Source organism: Apodemus sylvaticus, chromosome 16 (genome assembly GCF_947179515.1).
Source record: "Apodemus sylvaticus chromosome 16, mApoSyl1.1, whole genome shotgun sequence".
Taxonomy (NCBI): domain Eukaryota; kingdom Metazoa; phylum Chordata; class Mammalia; order Rodentia; family Muridae; genus Apodemus; species Apodemus sylvaticus.
Window position 1 is genome coordinate 35,385,935 of NC_067487.1, and position 17,830 is coordinate 35,403,764.

The 17,830-nt window shown below is 41.0% G+C and overlaps 1 protein-coding gene across 1 annotated transcript in view; it reads left to right on the forward strand.

The window, feature by feature from the left end:
- The window catches only part of Wdr70 (WD repeat domain 70), a 232,460-nt gene that overhangs the window by 38,957 nt on the left and 175,673 nt on the right, over window positions 1-17,830 (forward strand). The window contains exons 6-8 of the mRNA XM_052159690.1: window positions 3,634-3,693; window positions 6,448-6,581; window positions 12,442-12,595. Of these exons, the coding sequence (XP_052015650.1) occupies window positions 3,634-3,693; window positions 6,448-6,581; window positions 12,442-12,595 (348 nt within the window). The remainder of the gene's footprint in view (window positions 1-3,633; window positions 3,694-6,447; window positions 6,582-12,441; window positions 12,596-17,830) is intronic.

Sequence of the window (17,830 nt, forward strand, 5' to 3'; positions counted from 1 at the left end):
AAAACTGCCTGCACCTCTCTGCAGTGGCAGGGTTTGATCTGTATAAAATTGTGATAGAATCATTTTCTAACAAGGTTTTCATTTTGCGGAATTGTTATCCTCTGCCTCTGAGTGGACTGACCTGGTAGAAGAGCATATGCTTCTCTTTATGGTCATAACCAGCAATCCCAAAGTTTCACTGTAAATGAAAAATTATTTATTCATTCCCACAACTTTTCTGTGTTTGCCATGTGTTTTCTGTTTTTGTGGCTTGATCATCCAGAAATGAGAGATACATACATACTCTTTAAGACTTTAATATTTTGCAGTTTGGTTAGAGAGTGATCAGGAGGGGCTAGGTAACATTACACTGTCGTTACATTAGTGTCTGAAGTAAGGAGAGAGAGTGTCCTGGGATGGCTTAGATGAGTTATTTAACCCATATTGTGAACTGCTGAGAAATGCTTCCAGGAGCCATCTTTCCAGCCCTGCAGGCTAGGTTTTCACACACCATGTAGCCCTGGCTAGCCTTGAATTCAAGATTCTTTTATCCAAGCCTCTCAATTACCCAGGCATAAACACTGTGGCTAGTAATGGACATAGGATGTTAGTGCAATTACCCTGGTTTTTTTTTTTATTAGATATTTTCTTTGTTTACATTTCAAATGTTATCCCCCCTCCTCATTTCCCCTCCAAAAACTCCTATCCCCACCCCTCCCCCAGCTCACTAACCCACCTACTCCCACTTCTCTGTCCTGGCACTTCCCTGTCCTGGCAGTGCCCTACACTTGGACATCGAGCCTTCTCAGGACCAAGGGCCTCTCTTCTCACTGATGGCCAATAAGGGCATCTTCTGCTACATCCATGGCTGGAGCCATGGGTCCCTCCATGTGCACTTGTGGTTTAGTCCCTGGCAGCTCTGGGGATACTGGGTGGTTCATATTGTTGTTCCTTCAGCTCCTTGGGTCCTTTCTCTAGCTCCTCCATTGGGGACCCTGTGCTCAGTTCAATGGCTGGGAGAGAGTGTCTCCCTCTCTGTATTTCTCAAGCGCTGGTAGAGCCTCTTAGGAGACAGCTATATCAGGCTCCTGTCAGCAAGCACTTGTGGGCATCGATAATAGTGTCTGGGTTTGGTGACTGTTTATGGGATGGATCTACCCTGTTTTTAGATAAGAGGATTTGATTAGATAACATCCTCACAGTGCAGTGTTTATTGTGTACTCTACATCTGATTTATGCTTCCCTCTCCTCTGTCTTTCACTTAACTCCCCCCTCCCCACTGCTGTCATTTATTTGTTAAATTATAGTAATGGTCTCGGCCTCTTGGATCACATGTTTTCTTAGTGTAGTATAACCTCCTGTGTATATAACCTCCCTGAATAAATGCTTATTAAAATAAGGACTGACTTAACACTCCACATGGAGGTCTCTGTCTGTACTCTCTATGTATTAAATGTAGACATGTATACACGTGTCTGCAGAGAGCAGAAAGAAATGACCATGTTTTAGTAAGATACAGCCAGACTTTGATATAAATTATTTTTCTATTTTATTATTTATCTGAGAGTAGTATTTTATAGAAAAAAATGTTTTAAATTTATCAGCAAACATGATTGTTATGGTGATCTTAAATGTCAGTTAGAATTTATAATTTATTCTTGCTTTTTAATGTCTGCTGGTTCTTTTTAAAGAATTATTAATTTATATATGTGAGTACACTGTTGCTGTCTTCAGACACACCAGAAGAGGGCACCAGATTCTATTACAGATGGTTATAGCCACCATATGGTTGCTTGGAATTGAACTTAGGACCTCTGGAAAGAGCAGTCACTACTCTAAACTGCTGAGCCATCTCTCCAGCTCTCTGCTGTATTCTCTTTGAGTTTTATACTAGAGATTTTGAAAATTATTCCCACAAAATTCTGAGGTATATTTATTTACACATTAAAATATTATACTTAAAAATATGTAGATTTTTAAATTTAATTCTTACAGGAATCAGTGTTTTAGCTGCACATAGGTCTGCACCACATATATGCCTGCTCCCTGTGGAGTCTAGAAGGCATTGATCTCCTCGAACTAGATTTACAGATGGTTGCGAGCTACCATGCGAGTGCTGGGAATTGAACTTGTTTTTTCTGGAAGAGCAGTGAGTGCTCTTAACTGCTGAGCTCTCTGTCCAGCCCCAATTAAGAGACAGTTTTCAATTTTATTCAAGACTTTTTTTTTGATATAAACTTCATTAATTTTTTCTTTTACATTTACCTCTCCACCCTGCCCCCAGTGTGTGTGTGTGTGTGTGTGTGTGTGTGTGTGTGTACATACTGTGGTGTGCTTGGGGAGACTGGAGGGCATTTGGGAGTCCGTTTTCTTTCCTTCATGTGTGGTCCTGGAGACCCATCCAGTACCTCTGCCCATGAAGCTGTCTCACCGACCTTTATTGTAAACGTACACTCTTTAAATTACATTTTATTTGTGTGTGGGCAGGCTTATGCCATGTTCTATGTGCGGATGCCAGGGGACAGCGTGTGGAAGTCTGTCTTTCACCCTGTGAGACCCAGGGATAGAGCTCAGGTAGTGAGGCTTGGTGACAGGTATTTTACCCTCGGAGCTGTCTCACTGATCCGGGGTAGAAGCTTTTAAGTTTTTATTTCTGTTATTTATAACTTAAAGGAAAAACAAATCCTTATTTTCTCAGACATTATCAGTAGCTATTTGTTTATTGTTTAACATAATAACAATAAGAAATAATTTCATGTAACCTTAAGAATTTCTTGGAGCCAGGAGCAGTGGCTCATGCCTTTGGTCCCAACATTTGGGGTACAGAGACAGGTGGATCTGTGACTTCTAGGCCAGTCTAGTCTATAAAGTGAGTCCCAGGACAGTGGGGTCTACACAGTTTGTTTAAAGTCAAGTTATTAAGTTAAAGTACCTGTAAACTCAAGCACTCAGGAGGCTGAAGCAGGAGGATTTCTGTGTCTAGGCATTCTAGTGTAGTTTGAGACTTCTCTTAAAAAAAAAAAATCTGCCCAGTGGCAGTGGTGGTGCTGCATATATTTCACCCCAGCACTGGAGAGATAGAGGCAGGTTGATCTCTGACTGGAGGCCAACCTGGTTTACAGAGTGAATTCCAGAAAAAAACTAACAAAAGAGAATGCTAAATCACTTATAAGCAGAACTAGAGGAATTATGTGTCCAGACACACAGAAGAAAGATATCCCCACTTATATTTTCCTTTAAAAGCAAGATGTATTTATTATTGTGTGTGTGTGTGTGTGTGTGTGTGTGTGTGTGTGTGTGTGTGTATGTATGTATGTATGTATGTATGTGTGCCTTGGTGAATGTCTATGTACCACATGCATGTTGGAGCCTGTGGAAGCCAGTAGGTAGCTACTGTAGCTCAGTAGGTAAAGGCACTTACTCCCAACACACACACACACACACACACACACACTAAACAAATGTAATAACAGTCTTTTCAAACTTCCAAAGGAAAGAGACTGAGGGACTGGGGAGTAGCTCAGTGGTAGAATGCTTGTCTCGGAAAGCCCTTGTGCCCAGGGACACACACAGAAGTGTCTTCCCTGTAGTGTCTGTGGGGGTCCTCACATGTATTATCTTACTCATTGTTGTAATGGGACCTTCTTGTTTCAGAACCCTGTCCAAAGGATTCCTGACTCGCATGAGATAACACTGAAGCACGGCACTAAAACAGTAAGTTTAAAATGTTTTTGTTCCTTTTTTATTAACAGAGCTTTCCTGGACCAGTCAGCTGTTAAGGTATAATACACACACACACACACACACACACACACACACACACACACGCTATAGATATCATGAAACTAGAAAGATGACTTTCTTTTCTTTTTTTTCTCAAGACAGGGTTTCTCTGTGTAGCCTTGGCTGTCCTGGAACTCACTCTGTAGACCAGGCTGGCCTTGAATTCAGAAATCCGCCTGCCTCTGCCTCCCAAGTGCTAGGATTACAGGTGTGCGCCACCACCGCCTTGCTGAAAGATGACTTTCACAGTCAATCAAAATAGCGGCGCCTTTCATTTTTGTGGGGACCACTTACTGTCAGTGTTATTGTTGGATTTAGGAATCTCTTTCCTTGGGATACAGGAACATTATAAGGTGACACTCAAATGCAGTTCTGTGTTTAATGGCTTGGGAAACTTGCCATTGCCTTCAACTTTATTCCTGTCAAGAAGACAACATTCAATGGAGGTAGATCCAGAAGTGTGGAAATTAATAGACAGGAATCTTAAAATAGTGTCACTCATGCCACAGACACTTTTCACTTTTAAAGACTGGTGTCATACACATCTCTGTTAAGTATGATCAGTTTAATGTCATTTTAAATAAAATGACAATTCTTATTTCTAGTGTTTAGTATCAGTGTACATAAATGTTACATTAAAATGTACTTTGTGGTTTTCTATAGATTTTGAGACTAAATGGTCTTGACAGATTTTTAGAAGTAGGGATGTTCACCCAAATATTTGAGAACTGTTGTTGTTATTTTCTTCTTATTAACATTGCTTAAAAATGGGGCACCAGGTACTGGTGGCACACACCTTTAATCCCAGCACTTGGGAGGCAGAGGCAGGCGGATTTCTGAGTTCAAGGCCAGCCTGGTCTGCAAGTGAGTTCCAGGACAGCCAGGGCTACACAGAGAAACCCTGTCTCGAAACAAACAAGCAAACATACAAACAATCCCTTGGGGTTGGGGGATGCTTCAGTGGCCTGGGTTCAGCCCCCTCCCCTACTCAGTAGCTCATGCCTGTCTGATGCTCTAGCCAGCGTGCCAGCTGCAGGCCCATCCCTCCAGCCCTAGTGGGGCCCCGGTGAATTCTTCTTCTATCCCAATATTAGGAATCCTTTCTTTTTTGCATTTTATTTTCTTTGAAAACTACACAGGACCAACTCTTCTAGCTCTGTGACTTTTCTGTGTGTGCAAACTTGTGCTTCACTTTCCACTCTGAACTTTATGCCTCCCCTTTATGCTTTTGTGGGATTTGCTTGCTTTTCCACTGTCCCTAAGTATATCATGCTCATGCACCTCCCTCTACGCATATCTATTTTTACATATTTCTTCCATGAATTGCTCACAGTGATAGTTAAAATGGATGTTTTGACCATCTAACAAAAAGACTGAACTATTTAAAAGTAGAAATTTTGTAGTGGTTTCTTTTAAACTTTGAAGGAAAAATATAAGATAAATGATTTATTTTGAGTTAAAAAATTCTTTATTAAATTTTCCTTGGCGTGATTTTGTAACCAATTTAAATTAAAACAGTATTTAAAATACTTAGCTATAGTCATAAGAAAACCTGTCAAGTATTCAAGCATTTACACAGTGAGTATGGTGCCAGGTCAAATAAATTGCTGAATTCTAGATTCGCATCTGAAGTGCAAGACTGAGAAAATGACCAAAGTCCTTTAAAGTGTTGGGGAGAAAGCTGAAGTCAAAGTTGCTAGAGCCTGGTCTCAGACTGGGTTGAAAGAAACAAATATGAATGCAATAGCAATTAGTGAAGAAAGAGACCATGGGTCTGAAGGAGAGTAGGAAGCAAGATAGGAGAGGTTTGGAGGGAGGAAAGGGAAGGGAGAAATGTTATAATTTTAATCTTAAGAAAATAAGGAAAAGAAAGAAATCATGGCCCTGGGGGGTAGAAAGATAAAACAGAAAGCTTAAATTAATTTATTTCTTTGTCAAAATACTCTAGACCATCATTTTGAATAGTTTGATACCTGTTTCTGTATTTTATGACAATTAAATTAAGAAAATAATTATTTCTTCAATAATATGCTTACAGCAAGTATCTGTTGAATTACACTGATGTATCTGTGATTAAAATACACAGAAAAGTTAGTTAAACTTTCTGTCTTTTTTAACTCTTGGAAGCCCAGGGCTTGAGGGTCAAATTTAGCTTATGGAAGGACACATTCTCTAACTGGTGCAGATTATTTTGTCCCTACTGAGTTCTGTGTTCTGTTTTACAGACTTTGTAGCTCTGACCATCCAGGGACTCAGAGTTCCACTAGTCTGTGCCTCCCGAGTACTGGGATTAAAGACATTTGCCACCAAACCCAACTGACTTATATAAAGTTTTCATGTGTGTGTGTGTGTACTGGTTCACATGTGTGGGTGCATGTTTACTAAACCTGTAGCCCATCCATTTGGCTAGTGTGGCTGGCCAGTAAATTCCAGGAATTTGCTTTTCTCCAACACATACATACACATACACATACACCACAAACAGCAGCACCATACACACATAGATAACAATATGTCTTCTTTATTTCAAGATAAATAATACAATACAGTGACGTAATCTGCAGGGTGTTATTCACCACTCCCCTGCAGAAGTAGCAACCACTGCTGTGCCTTTCTGACAGTGGTACTGGGGACGGCCAGAGTAACTCTTTCCTCTGTGAGCTTGCATTTGTTTGTTTTGAACAGGTTTCTGCTCTGGGTTTGGACCCCTCGGGTGCCCGTTTGGTCACTGGAGGATATGATTACGATGTGAAATTTTGGGATTTTGCTGGAATGGATGCTTCTTTCAAGGCATTTCGATCTCTTCAACCTTGTGAATGGTATGTTTTTACTTATCAGCTCCATGGTTAGCTTTGGTTTTTATATTTGGAGGTAATGCTGTTGTCCTTTGGAGTCAGTCTATGAGGAATAATATTTAACTTAAATAAATTATATTATTATTATTATTATGAAATGAAAATAAACCATACATTTCTTTTCCTTAGCTTCATTGACACGTATGTCACAAACATATGTGACACACATAAAAATTACATATTTTATACATTATACAATCTCTATATACATATATTATTTCCATGTGTATGTACATGTGTTATGTGTATAGATGCATGTGCCACATGTGAACACATGCAGTGTATACATGTGAAGAACAAGGACAACTTGCAGGAGCTGTTTCTCTCCTTCCACCATAAGGGTCCTGGGGAACTAGCACAGACCTTCCAGCTTGGCCGCTGGAAGCTCTCCCCTCTGACCCCAGGAGAGGTCCTGGTCCTTGACCTCTGTTTTAAAGGCATTTTCTATCATTTGTTTGTTTGTTTTAAATACATCTATTTAGAACTAGTTCTTTCCTTGCTTTACTTTAAAATATTACAGTAAATACAGGTGGATCATGTGGTTGTCTTTTTGAGACAGGGTTTTTCCATGTAGTCCTGGCTGTCTTTGACCTCACAGTATAGATCAGGTTGGTCTTGAACTCACAGAAATGCCCCTGCCTTTGCTTCCTGAGTGCTGAGATTGAAGGCACGTGCCACCATAGTTGGCTTATGATGTGTTTTTGTTTATGGTACACAGGCTTTATGCAAGCAGTGGTCCATGCTGCTTTGTCCTGCGTGGTCAGTTAGCAGGACAGGATGCTTGTAGTAGCAGCCTTTTCTATTTCTGACTGTATATGGGCGTCTTACATGCTGCTCTTTATGGTATCATTTTACTCCTTTGTATCCTCCCCAGTATTGTCAGAGAAGACTAAAGACTTGCTTCTGCTTCACACTGATCGCCATGTACTGATAGATTCCTACATTGAATTGATATTGCTGATTCTAATGAAGGAATCACTTCACTGTGAAGTGAATTTTTTTTTTAATTTATACCTTACTTAGCAGGACCTTTGTGGAGAAATACTTTGGTACTATGTAATACATAACAGTTCCTTCACTTGATGGACTTATTACCCATTGGTTGGCTACGTGGATTACTGATCTCATTGAAGCTTATATATTGGTGGTTGTTGGTGGACTTTAGGCTACTTTATAGGGTTTTTATATCTGCCATCCTCCTCCTCACCCCAATCCCTTCCAACCCCCAACTCTAGGTAGGAGAAAACTGTTAGAGGGAAAGCAGAGCGTAGATCTCCTTAGTCTACTACTTTCTGATTAAGGGCATTGAGGTCCTTGGGGCAAGTCCAATCTTCATCATCAGGATATCCAGTTTCTTCTTCTCTCTTTGCTCATGACCACTTGACAAACAGCAGCAACAGGGGGAGCAACAGCCACCCAGGGCTTTGGCCCCAGAATCACAAACGTAAACTCTCTTCACCTGGCAAAATCACGCCCCTGCCAAAGCACGAGACAAATCATAGAGCACTGTTGTGGACAATCTAAAGCAGCCCCATATCCCACCCTGAGATCAAAACAGAAACATGTTCACAGAATATTCCTGTGCTTGTAAAGAACTGAAGCTCTCATCACCGTCGCTGACATGGACTCTGACCCTCTGCAACCACCAGTTCAGTTAAACTTTTTTTTTTTTTAAATAAGTTGCCTTGATCATGGCGTTTTGTCACAGCGATGGAAAAGTAACTACAGTATTGGTACATCTAGTTTTCTTTTTCTTTGACTTCTGTACTCTCAGTACTTATTTGTTGTTAGTTGTAGACATTCTTTTTAGTCTTTAAATTGTCCAGATTTGTCTACTAGAAGCTTGAGTACTATTTTATTTATGGAAAAGTGACATTAAAATTTCTGAAATGAAGTTTATTAACTGAGGATAATACCAAGATATAGATTCTCAATGTTTGTTGTCCTGAAATATCACTGGCTTAAGGCAGTGACTGTTGTATCTGAATCTATATGAAGCTTGTATGAGTCACATAGTGCCTCTCACTCTAACCCAGTATCTCTGGGTTATTCTGTCTTCTGTTCTCTATCTTCTCTTGAGCATACCCACAGGGTAAGTAGTCTACTGATCTGTACTTGATATTTAGACAGCAGAGCAGTAGAACCTCTCGTGCTATGGAAAGTATTCTTTATGTTTCCTGTCCTCTGTGGAAATTAAGAAGTAATACTAGTAACTATTTGTTTCAAGGTCTAGCAGGTACCTTTAGGCATAATATTATTATTATTGTTTAATTTTGTTTTGTTTTGTTTTTGATTTTTTTGGATTTGGTTTTTTCAAGACAGTGTTTCTCTGTATAGCCCTGGCTGTCCTGGAACTCACTCTGTAGACCAGGCTGGCCTCGAATTCAGAAATTCACCTGTCTCTGCCTCCCAGAGTGCTGGGATTACAGGTGTGCACCACCACCGCCCAGCTATTGTTTAATTTTGAATAAATGTTATTTTAGCATGTAGGTACTTGCTTGCATATCAAGTGTATGTTTGAGACCAGTGAGGGTACCAGATCCCCTGGAACTGCAACGGAGGGTTGTGGGCTGTGGATGTAGTTGCTGGGAACCAAGCCTTCTTTAAGAGTAAACAAGTGCTCTTAACCTCTGAGCCATTTCTCCAGTTCCCCTGTATAATATTTTTTAACCCTTGTCTCAGTCTATAAGTTAAGTTTTATTCTCAACATTTACTTATTTGATTATTATTTTATTTATTTACATTCCAAATGTTGCTGTCCCCCAGTCCCACTTTCCAGAGTTCTTCACCCCATCCTGCTTCCCCCTCGCCTCTGAGAGGGTGCTTCTCTGGGGCATCAAGTCTCAAGAGGATTAGGCGCATCTCCCACTGAGGCCAGACAAGGCAATCTTCTGCTACATATGTGCCGGGGGCTTCTGACCAGTCCGTGGATGTATGCTCTTTGGTTAGTGGCTCAGTCTCTGGGAGCTCCCAGGCATCTGGGTTAGTTGGCACTGTTGGTTTGATTATTATTATAGTTAGATGTGTTGTCTACATGTGTACCACATGCATGCAATGCTTGCAGAGGCCAGAGAGGGCATTGGATCCCTTGGAATTGGCATTACGGGTGTTTGTAAGGAGCCATGTAGATGCTGAGTCGTGAACGCAGGTCTTCTGCAAGATCAGAAAGTGCTTTTAAGCTCTGAACCATCTCTCCAGCCCCACTGTGTAATATTGTTTTTACAACCTTTATCTTAATCTTGTAAGTTAAGTATTATTCCTCTCCTCCAACAGAGGAAGCTGGGATTCAGCAGAATTACCCATGTAGCATGCGCATGGTGTGGCCCAGGACCATCTCTGTCTAGTCCTGTGCGTGGGTTTTCTATAAAATAAGACCGAAAGCAGCAGGCTTGCTCATCACCATACAGAGAGTTAGCAGAGCGAGGGTTTGGATCTCTAGACTTCTGACTCACATTCCGGTGCACTTCTCACTATAGCCGGGCACCTTGGCTCATGAGCCCCGAGTGACAGCCCCAGACAGCTGTGTTTATCTGTCTTGCATGTCCCAGCTTGTTTTGCTAGCCAAGCAAAAGGTACTTAAGAGGATCCTCAGTCTTCACCTTCCCACTCCCTCACTCTCGGAGTCTCCCGCTTTGCCCCGTGAATAACTTCACAGGAGGAATTGTGCAATGCTACTAAGCCATCCTCTGGTGTCAGGGTCACTCCCTGAGAACATTCACTTCCTCACGACTCTACTGTCAGATTGGCTTTCTCTGGCCTCTCTTTGATCAGAATCTTAGTTGTATAGGCAGGAATTTGAGGAGCAGATGTACTACTCCTTGAACAAGCCTTTCATTCTCTTTAGTACTGTGTCTAATGACTCCTAATCCCGTCTTTTTAACTCTGTGGCTAGCAGAATTAAGAGCAAAATGGGACAGGAATGATGAGGTTGGAACTGAACATTTTCATGTGAGCATTGTCAAAGTGGACTACAGAGCGCACACGAAAATGGTAACGTTTTCCTTTCTAGCTGCAAAGCCAAGCGATACCCATGTGGGTTGCTGAAAATTTAGGTCTCCCTCTGAATGTAAACAGTGCTTGCTAGGGTGGCTCTGGTGAGATGGAACTGTTGCCTGCTCTCCTCCCTCTCCTTACATTTTGCTGTTTGTAAGATTTTTTAGCTTCCCTTTGAAAACAAAAATTAATCACCAGCAAACAGTGATAATGCATAGGGCCAGATCTCTTAGGCTTGATTGAAGGAAATTAGCACTTCCCACTGGGAGTGCTAGTAACAGAGATCTGTTTTACATGCTAGCGAGTTCTCACAGGCTCACCTAAAGGCCTTTTGTTGAACAGTCTCAGCTGTCTAATTATCAAAGATCTGCTGTGTTTTGTTTATATATTAAAAACCCAATTGGTCTAAATAGACTCTAATTTTCTCAGTTCCTGATTGATTGCTAACATTTGATCTGTCACAGTCTTATGAGGGTGTAGAAATGTGATGTAATTTGACCAGAAACTCTTTAATATTATTGCTGACTATAATAGAAGTTGGGAGACTGAGTGAGTGGTAAAAAGGGAACTGTAAAGACTCTGTGGGCACACACAGCAGTGTCCTCTGTCTTTGAACATCTCGGGTTGAGATCCAGACCTTCTCCGAAAGGGCGTGGCTGGGGATCACTGGATGAAGAGCTGCGGCTGTAGTTGTGATATTAATTTCTCCATCAGTGTTAGGCCCCCAGTGGGCCAGGGGAAGAAAGGAAGAAACAAAGGAAAAGGAAAGAACAGAAAGAAACTGAGGTGGCACACACCTTTAATCCCAGCACTTGGGTGGCAGAGACAGGTGGATCTCTGTGAGCCTGAAGCCAGCCTGGTCTTAGAGAAAGCATGAATGAATGAGAGGGAAAACCAAATAAAGGCATACAAGTTTACAAGTGTCATAAGGGCCGACTGGAATGCTCTGTGGTAAATGCAGAGCCACCCTGACAACCTTGCTGTGAATCCTAGAACCTGTACTTGAAGGATGGAGCTGCTTCTGAAAGTTGTTTCCCAACTCCAATATGGTCCTCTACACACACACACACACACACACACACACACACACACACACACAGACACACACACACACAGACACACACACACACACACGCACACATTAAATAACTAGATACAAATTACAAAAAATACAAAAAAGTAAAAATACTTCTAACACCCAGTACAAAGAAGACAGGACTCACAACGTAAGCAAAAAATTAGGTTCCGGGAGTTGCTTATACTCAATAGGGGCAGGGTCAGTTGACCTTGGGGACTCTTGTTTGTGTCATTTGTCAGTGTCTAACCTTCCTGTGGTTGTCTCTTCTCAGGACATTGCTTTTTTTTGTTTTTTAACTTTTTATTACATTTGCTTGTGTGTGTGCGCGCACGTGTGTGCATGCATAGAGGTCAGAGGACAAACTTCTTCTAGTCTGCTGTTCTTTTATCAGTGTGGGTCCTAGGGTGGACTCAGGGCCTCAGGCCTGGCAGCAAGCAAGATGCCCTCATTCCTTTTTTCTTTTTTAAATGTTGAGGTTAACAAATAAGATACAGCTTTAAAAAATTATGCAGATAAGTTTATTGGAAAAGAGCCAGAATATTCAAGAGTTGGTTGGATTGAAAGTGTAAGTTTTAGAAGGTTTTCATAAATTACTGTGGGACCTGGGAGGATCATTTTGTGCTTTTTGGAATTACTAATTTTATACTTGTTTAACATTTTTTCCTGACTATGCTAAATATAGCAAAAGCATTAAAAAAAAAAAAGCAAAAATGCTCCATTTCATTAGACTATTTTGTTTTTTCTTTTGCGTAGCCACCAGATCAAGTCGTTACAGTACAGTAATACAGGGGACATGATCCTTGTGGTGTCTGGAAGCTCCCAGGCCAAGGTCATTGACAGAGATGGGTTTGAAGTCATGGAGTGTATAAAGGGAGACCAGTATATCGTCGACATGGCCAACACCAAGGTAAGTGTGGGCGGGGGTCAGTGCTCTGAGTTCAGCGCTCCTTTTCTCTCCTGTTCTCCCTCCTCACTCATTCTCTCACCTTCTCCCTCTCCTTTCTCCTCTGCTCCATCCCTCTGCACTCCCTCCCCATTCCCTCTCCCTTCCACCCCTTGTACACGCCTTTCTTCCTCCTCTTGCTTCACTCACCATCCCCTCTTCCTTCCCTTCCCCTCCTCCCTCTCCTCCTCCCTCTCCTCCTCTTCTTCCTCCTCTACCTCCTTTTCCTCCTCCTCCTCTTCTTCTCCTTCTCCATGCTGGGCCTGCCTAGCTTTCTGAGTGTGGGGTTACAGCACTCTATCCTATCTGGTCAGCATATTTATTGACAAGTAGTTTCAGTTGTCATGTAATAATTTCTCCTAAAAGTTAGTATGTTAAAGGGAGCAGTACTGCTGCTTCTCACAGCTGTGTGCATTGCTTGGGAGGGTCTGCGTAGGACAGTGTCATCAGGCCTCCCTCAGATGGCTGCAGTTGGAGCCCAAGCCCATTGGCCCCTTTCCCCTCCGGCCCTTCCCCTCCCACGCGTTTACACACCCACTCTCACTCAGTGTCACACCTTCCTCTCTCATCACTTGTCTAGATAGAGCCTTCTTCCAACATGGTGGTCTTGCATGGAATTTGTTTAGTATAATATAATTCATATTGTAATTTTGAGTTCTGTATTTGTGAACTCACCTATTTGCTTAAACTTTCTATAGCCCTAGATCCATACTCTCCTTCACGGCTATATGTGAATGCATGTTGACAAAGAACAGCCACAATTTGAATCTGAACAAGACAACACTATCTTTTATTTCCTGTTTTAGAACTTGGACTGTAATCAGGGTTCTTAAATATCCTCTGTTTTGTACCATGTTCCTGGCTTGCATTTTGTTGATGATTTTGCTATTTAAAATGACTCCCTAACATAATGTAGAAAGGGCTATGGTGCTGTCTGGTGTTCTCTAGCACAACACTGTGGTATGTATTATAAAGACAATGTGTGAGTTAGTCAAGCTATATTTAGGTACAAGCTAAATTGCCATTGACTATGAATCCAGTGTTAATGAATCCACAATATAAATTAAACAAGGTGGCCTTTAACATAGACATAGATCAAATAAAGGTATGTGTTGATTGGTTGAAAGTATGGCCAGAGACTTTTAGGAGCCCATTTATATGCTTATTCAGCATTCCTAGATCATAACACAGGGATGAGGAAAATTGGCTATAATCTATTTTAATTGCTCTAGGTGAATTATTAGATTCAGTTGACATAGTGTGTTTTCAGATTGCCCTATGATGAACCTGTAGAAATGCCTGTCTATAGTGTAGGATTACAATCTTTTGTTTATTGGTAGATTATTATTGAATCCTGAGTATGTGATGATTTCCCAAACAACATTTGAATATAATTTAAATGTTAATTTTATACTTAAATTGCAGTGGTGACTTGATTATTCTTTTAAAAAATGAATTTATTTAGTGTTTTAAAATTACCCTGTAAAAAGATGGCTCAGTAAGTGTTATCATTAGGGTTTCTATTGCTGTGAAGAGATACTACGACCATGGCAACTCTTTAAAGGAAAACATTTAGTTGTGGCTGGTTTACGGTTCAGAGGTTCAGTTGTCTTGGTGGAAATCATGGCAGCATGCTGGCAGACACGGTGCTGGAGAGGCAGCTGAGAGTTCTGGATCTGGATCGGCAGAGAGCAGGAAAGGAGTACCACACAGACCCTGAGCATCCGAGACTCAAAGCTACCCCAAGTGATAACTGTCTCCAACAGTGCCACACCTACTCCATCAAGGCCACGCCTCCTAGCTGTGCTACTCCCTTGGGCCTAGTGGGGCAGTTTTCATTCAAACTGTGACCCCTGGTAAATGTGCTTGCTGCTGTGCCTGAAAGCCTGATTTCAATCCCTGTGACCCACATGGTAGAAGGAAAGAAGCAGCTAGTAAACATAGTACGGGGACGTGCACATGTTCACCACGACACACATACGACCCATATGAACACCAATTGGGGTTAATAGCAGTAAGGAAATACAGTAGCTAGGGCTGGACCCGAGGACGGCAGTCACATTATTGACTCGGCTATTTTCTTATTCCTGTGGTTTGAAATGTGCTTTTGATGATGACCTAAATAGCATTTAGTCAAGAATATAGGACAACAAAATGTTAACTGCTTTATTAATATATATTAGAAATATTACTATATATGTAGCTGTGTACTATAGCTCACTGTTTCCTACCAATATTATCTTTATTCTGACTTCAAAATTGTTTATTTTGCTTTCTCTATTACCTGACTGTTTGTCTAGAAATATTACTGATCTTATTATCTTTAGCTTGGATGGTGGGTTTTACAAAAGTGACAGGTTTTATAGGATGCTCAAAATTTTTTTAAGGCTCCTTCCTGATTCCTAGAGAAATTAGTAGATTGTGGTTTTATATACAGATCTATCATGGTAAAATATTGTATACTTAAATATAAACAGGCTCTTGTTAAAGATTTTATTTTTGTGTGTGTGAGAGGGGCAGGAGAGAGAGAGAGAGAGAGAGAGAGAGAGAGAGAGAGAGAGAGAGAGAGAGAGAGAGAGAGAGAACAAAGTTTGTGCATACATTGGTACCACTGCATGTGTGTGGAGGTCAAAGGGCAGTTTTTGGGAACTGATTCTTTTCTATCCATGAGGATCAAACTCACATTATCAGGCATTGCTGTTGAGATCTTTACCTGCTGAGCTATCTCAGTGGCTATTTTTCTTTGTCTCCTGAGACGGGCTATCACTCTAGTTCCCGCAGGCCCCAAAGTTTCACTCAGCCTCATGGGGGCTGGCTACAAGCATGCACCACCACACACAGACTTTTATTTTATTTTTGCTATTCTTTGCATCATTTCTATGTTTATTTACATAAATTATAAATATATATGTATGCATTTCGAGAGTCCTTCCAGGATTGTAAAGCCGGGCATGGTGCCGCATGGCTGTAATCCAGCACTTGGCAGTCTACGTCTAGAGTACTGCAGCAAGGTTGAGGACAGCCAGCCCTTCAGTGTGTTCCAGGCCAACTAGGGGGACAGAAGGAGTCCAGGCCAACTAGGGCGACAGAAGGAGCCCATGCCATAGCAAACAAACAGCACTTACAGGGTGCATAGACAACCCCCATTACTACTGTAACAATATTTAGAAGACAGTAAGTGTACTTGAGCCTTTATGACTAAAGTTTAATATGTCTAACAGTAATTTCTGTCGACTATAGAAAAATGGAAAAATCCCAAAATTATTTGTAATTTTACTCAAATCCAGTTGCTGTTGAAGTTTTTTTTTTGTTGTTTTTTGTTTTTTTGTTGTTTTTTGGATTTTGTTTTTTTCAAGACAGGGTTTCTCTGTATAGCCCTGGCTGTCCTGGAACTCACTCTGTAGACCAGGCTGGCCTCGAACTCAGAAATCCGCCTGCCTCTGCCTCCCAGAGTGCTGGGATTACAGGCGTGCGCCGCCACCGCCTGGCTGCTGTTGAAGTTTTAATTTCTATGTCTGCTTTTATCTTATGTATCTGCAAAACACTTCTTATGTCAGTGTTGATCTCACGTAAGTCTTGTGTTTTTCGGGTTTTACAGTTTAGAAGTTATGTATACATACCTCAGGGCTGAGGTAGAATGTGTGGAGGTGTTATCTGAGCCTTTCCTGGGGAGATGAGACTTAGTGACTCCCTCTACAGGTAGGGCACCAAGAGCAGGCCAAAGAAGAGAGTTCACCCCAAGCTAGCTCAGTGAACCAGCTAGGGGACTAGGTGCGAGGTTACAGGATACTAGGCAGTTCATCAGAGGCCACACTATGGACAAAAAAATTCTCCCTCCCAAGAAACATCATACTGTTCACATATGTTTGGGCATGGCAGGTGCTTCCTGCAGGTAGTGTACCTCTTGAAGGCGTGTGGGCCCAGTCCTGTCAGGTTTCATGTGGCAACCAGTGTCTGATTTCAGGAAGGTAGCAACCATGTTGTGCCTAATGGGGGCAGAAGGCACAGTTACCTCGGCCAGAGAATACTAGCTTTGTCTGATACTTGTTGCATGAAATACTTTTTGAAAACTCAGGCTCTGTGATGGTGTGTGCTTGTAATCCCAGTAGGCGGAGGAAGATGAGTTTGGGGCCAGTGGATTACAGAGAGATACCTTGTCTCAGAAACAAATCATGTTCTGCATCTGACTTTATGAGCTACATTGCTGTTTATCGAGGAAAATAGAACGTTACTTTTGCAGGTTTAGATAACCAGGATAAGAATAATCAGGAATCATTTTACAATTAATAGTTAAACCATTCAAAAGGAGTCTTTTAGCAACTATGGTCATAGAACAATGAAATATATTTATCCTAAACCAGAACTTGGGCACATTTCTTATAGTCAGAATAGTTTCCTCTGTTACTCTCAACTCTTCGGCACACATTGTACTTGGTGTTCATATGGGACTTATTGGCCTCAAGCCTAGAAATGTGTGACTGTTAAGCCAACATAATTCAGTAAATCAGAATTTCTTACCAATAAACTTTTATAGAGTTAAATTCAAAGGCGTTTTAGTGGGTTTTTAATAAGTGAATACTTACTGAAGTAGTCATATAATCTCATCATTAACTTTCTTGTATAAATTCATCCAGGATCCCACTTCTTTCCATCATTGGCTTCAATTTCTTTCAACAGAAAAGCAAGTTTATGTCCTTCCTTTCTTTATTATATAACTAAACTGAAGGGGGTTGGTTCAGGGGATCCTGAATGTTTGAAGGTTTGAACAGTTTTAGGGGGAGATTTTCTTTCCACGAGTGGACTTCCATTGTAGGGAGTAGAAGAGTTATAAGAACTGTAAAGAAGGAATGTTATAAAAGCTTTATTTATTTTTATTTTATTTTCTACTGTTCTTGGGTCTACCGGCTGAGCTACCGAGGGGATTGTATTTATTTTTAAGCACACAGGCGGCCATCCTTGATGTCAAGCCTCTCCAAATAATTACTCCTATTACTTGGAGAGCAAATACATTAATCATTTCTTTTTAGTAGTAAATTATTTTCCTAAGATGTAAAATTTTTAATATTTATTAAAGTAACTGTGAATTCTAGGTATATTTTTATTTCCTTAAGCATTTTTTTTTCCCCTTAAGAAATGTAATGTTTTTCTTTTCTTTTTGTGATGGTGGAATAGAATCAGGAGCAAGCCAAGTGTTCCACC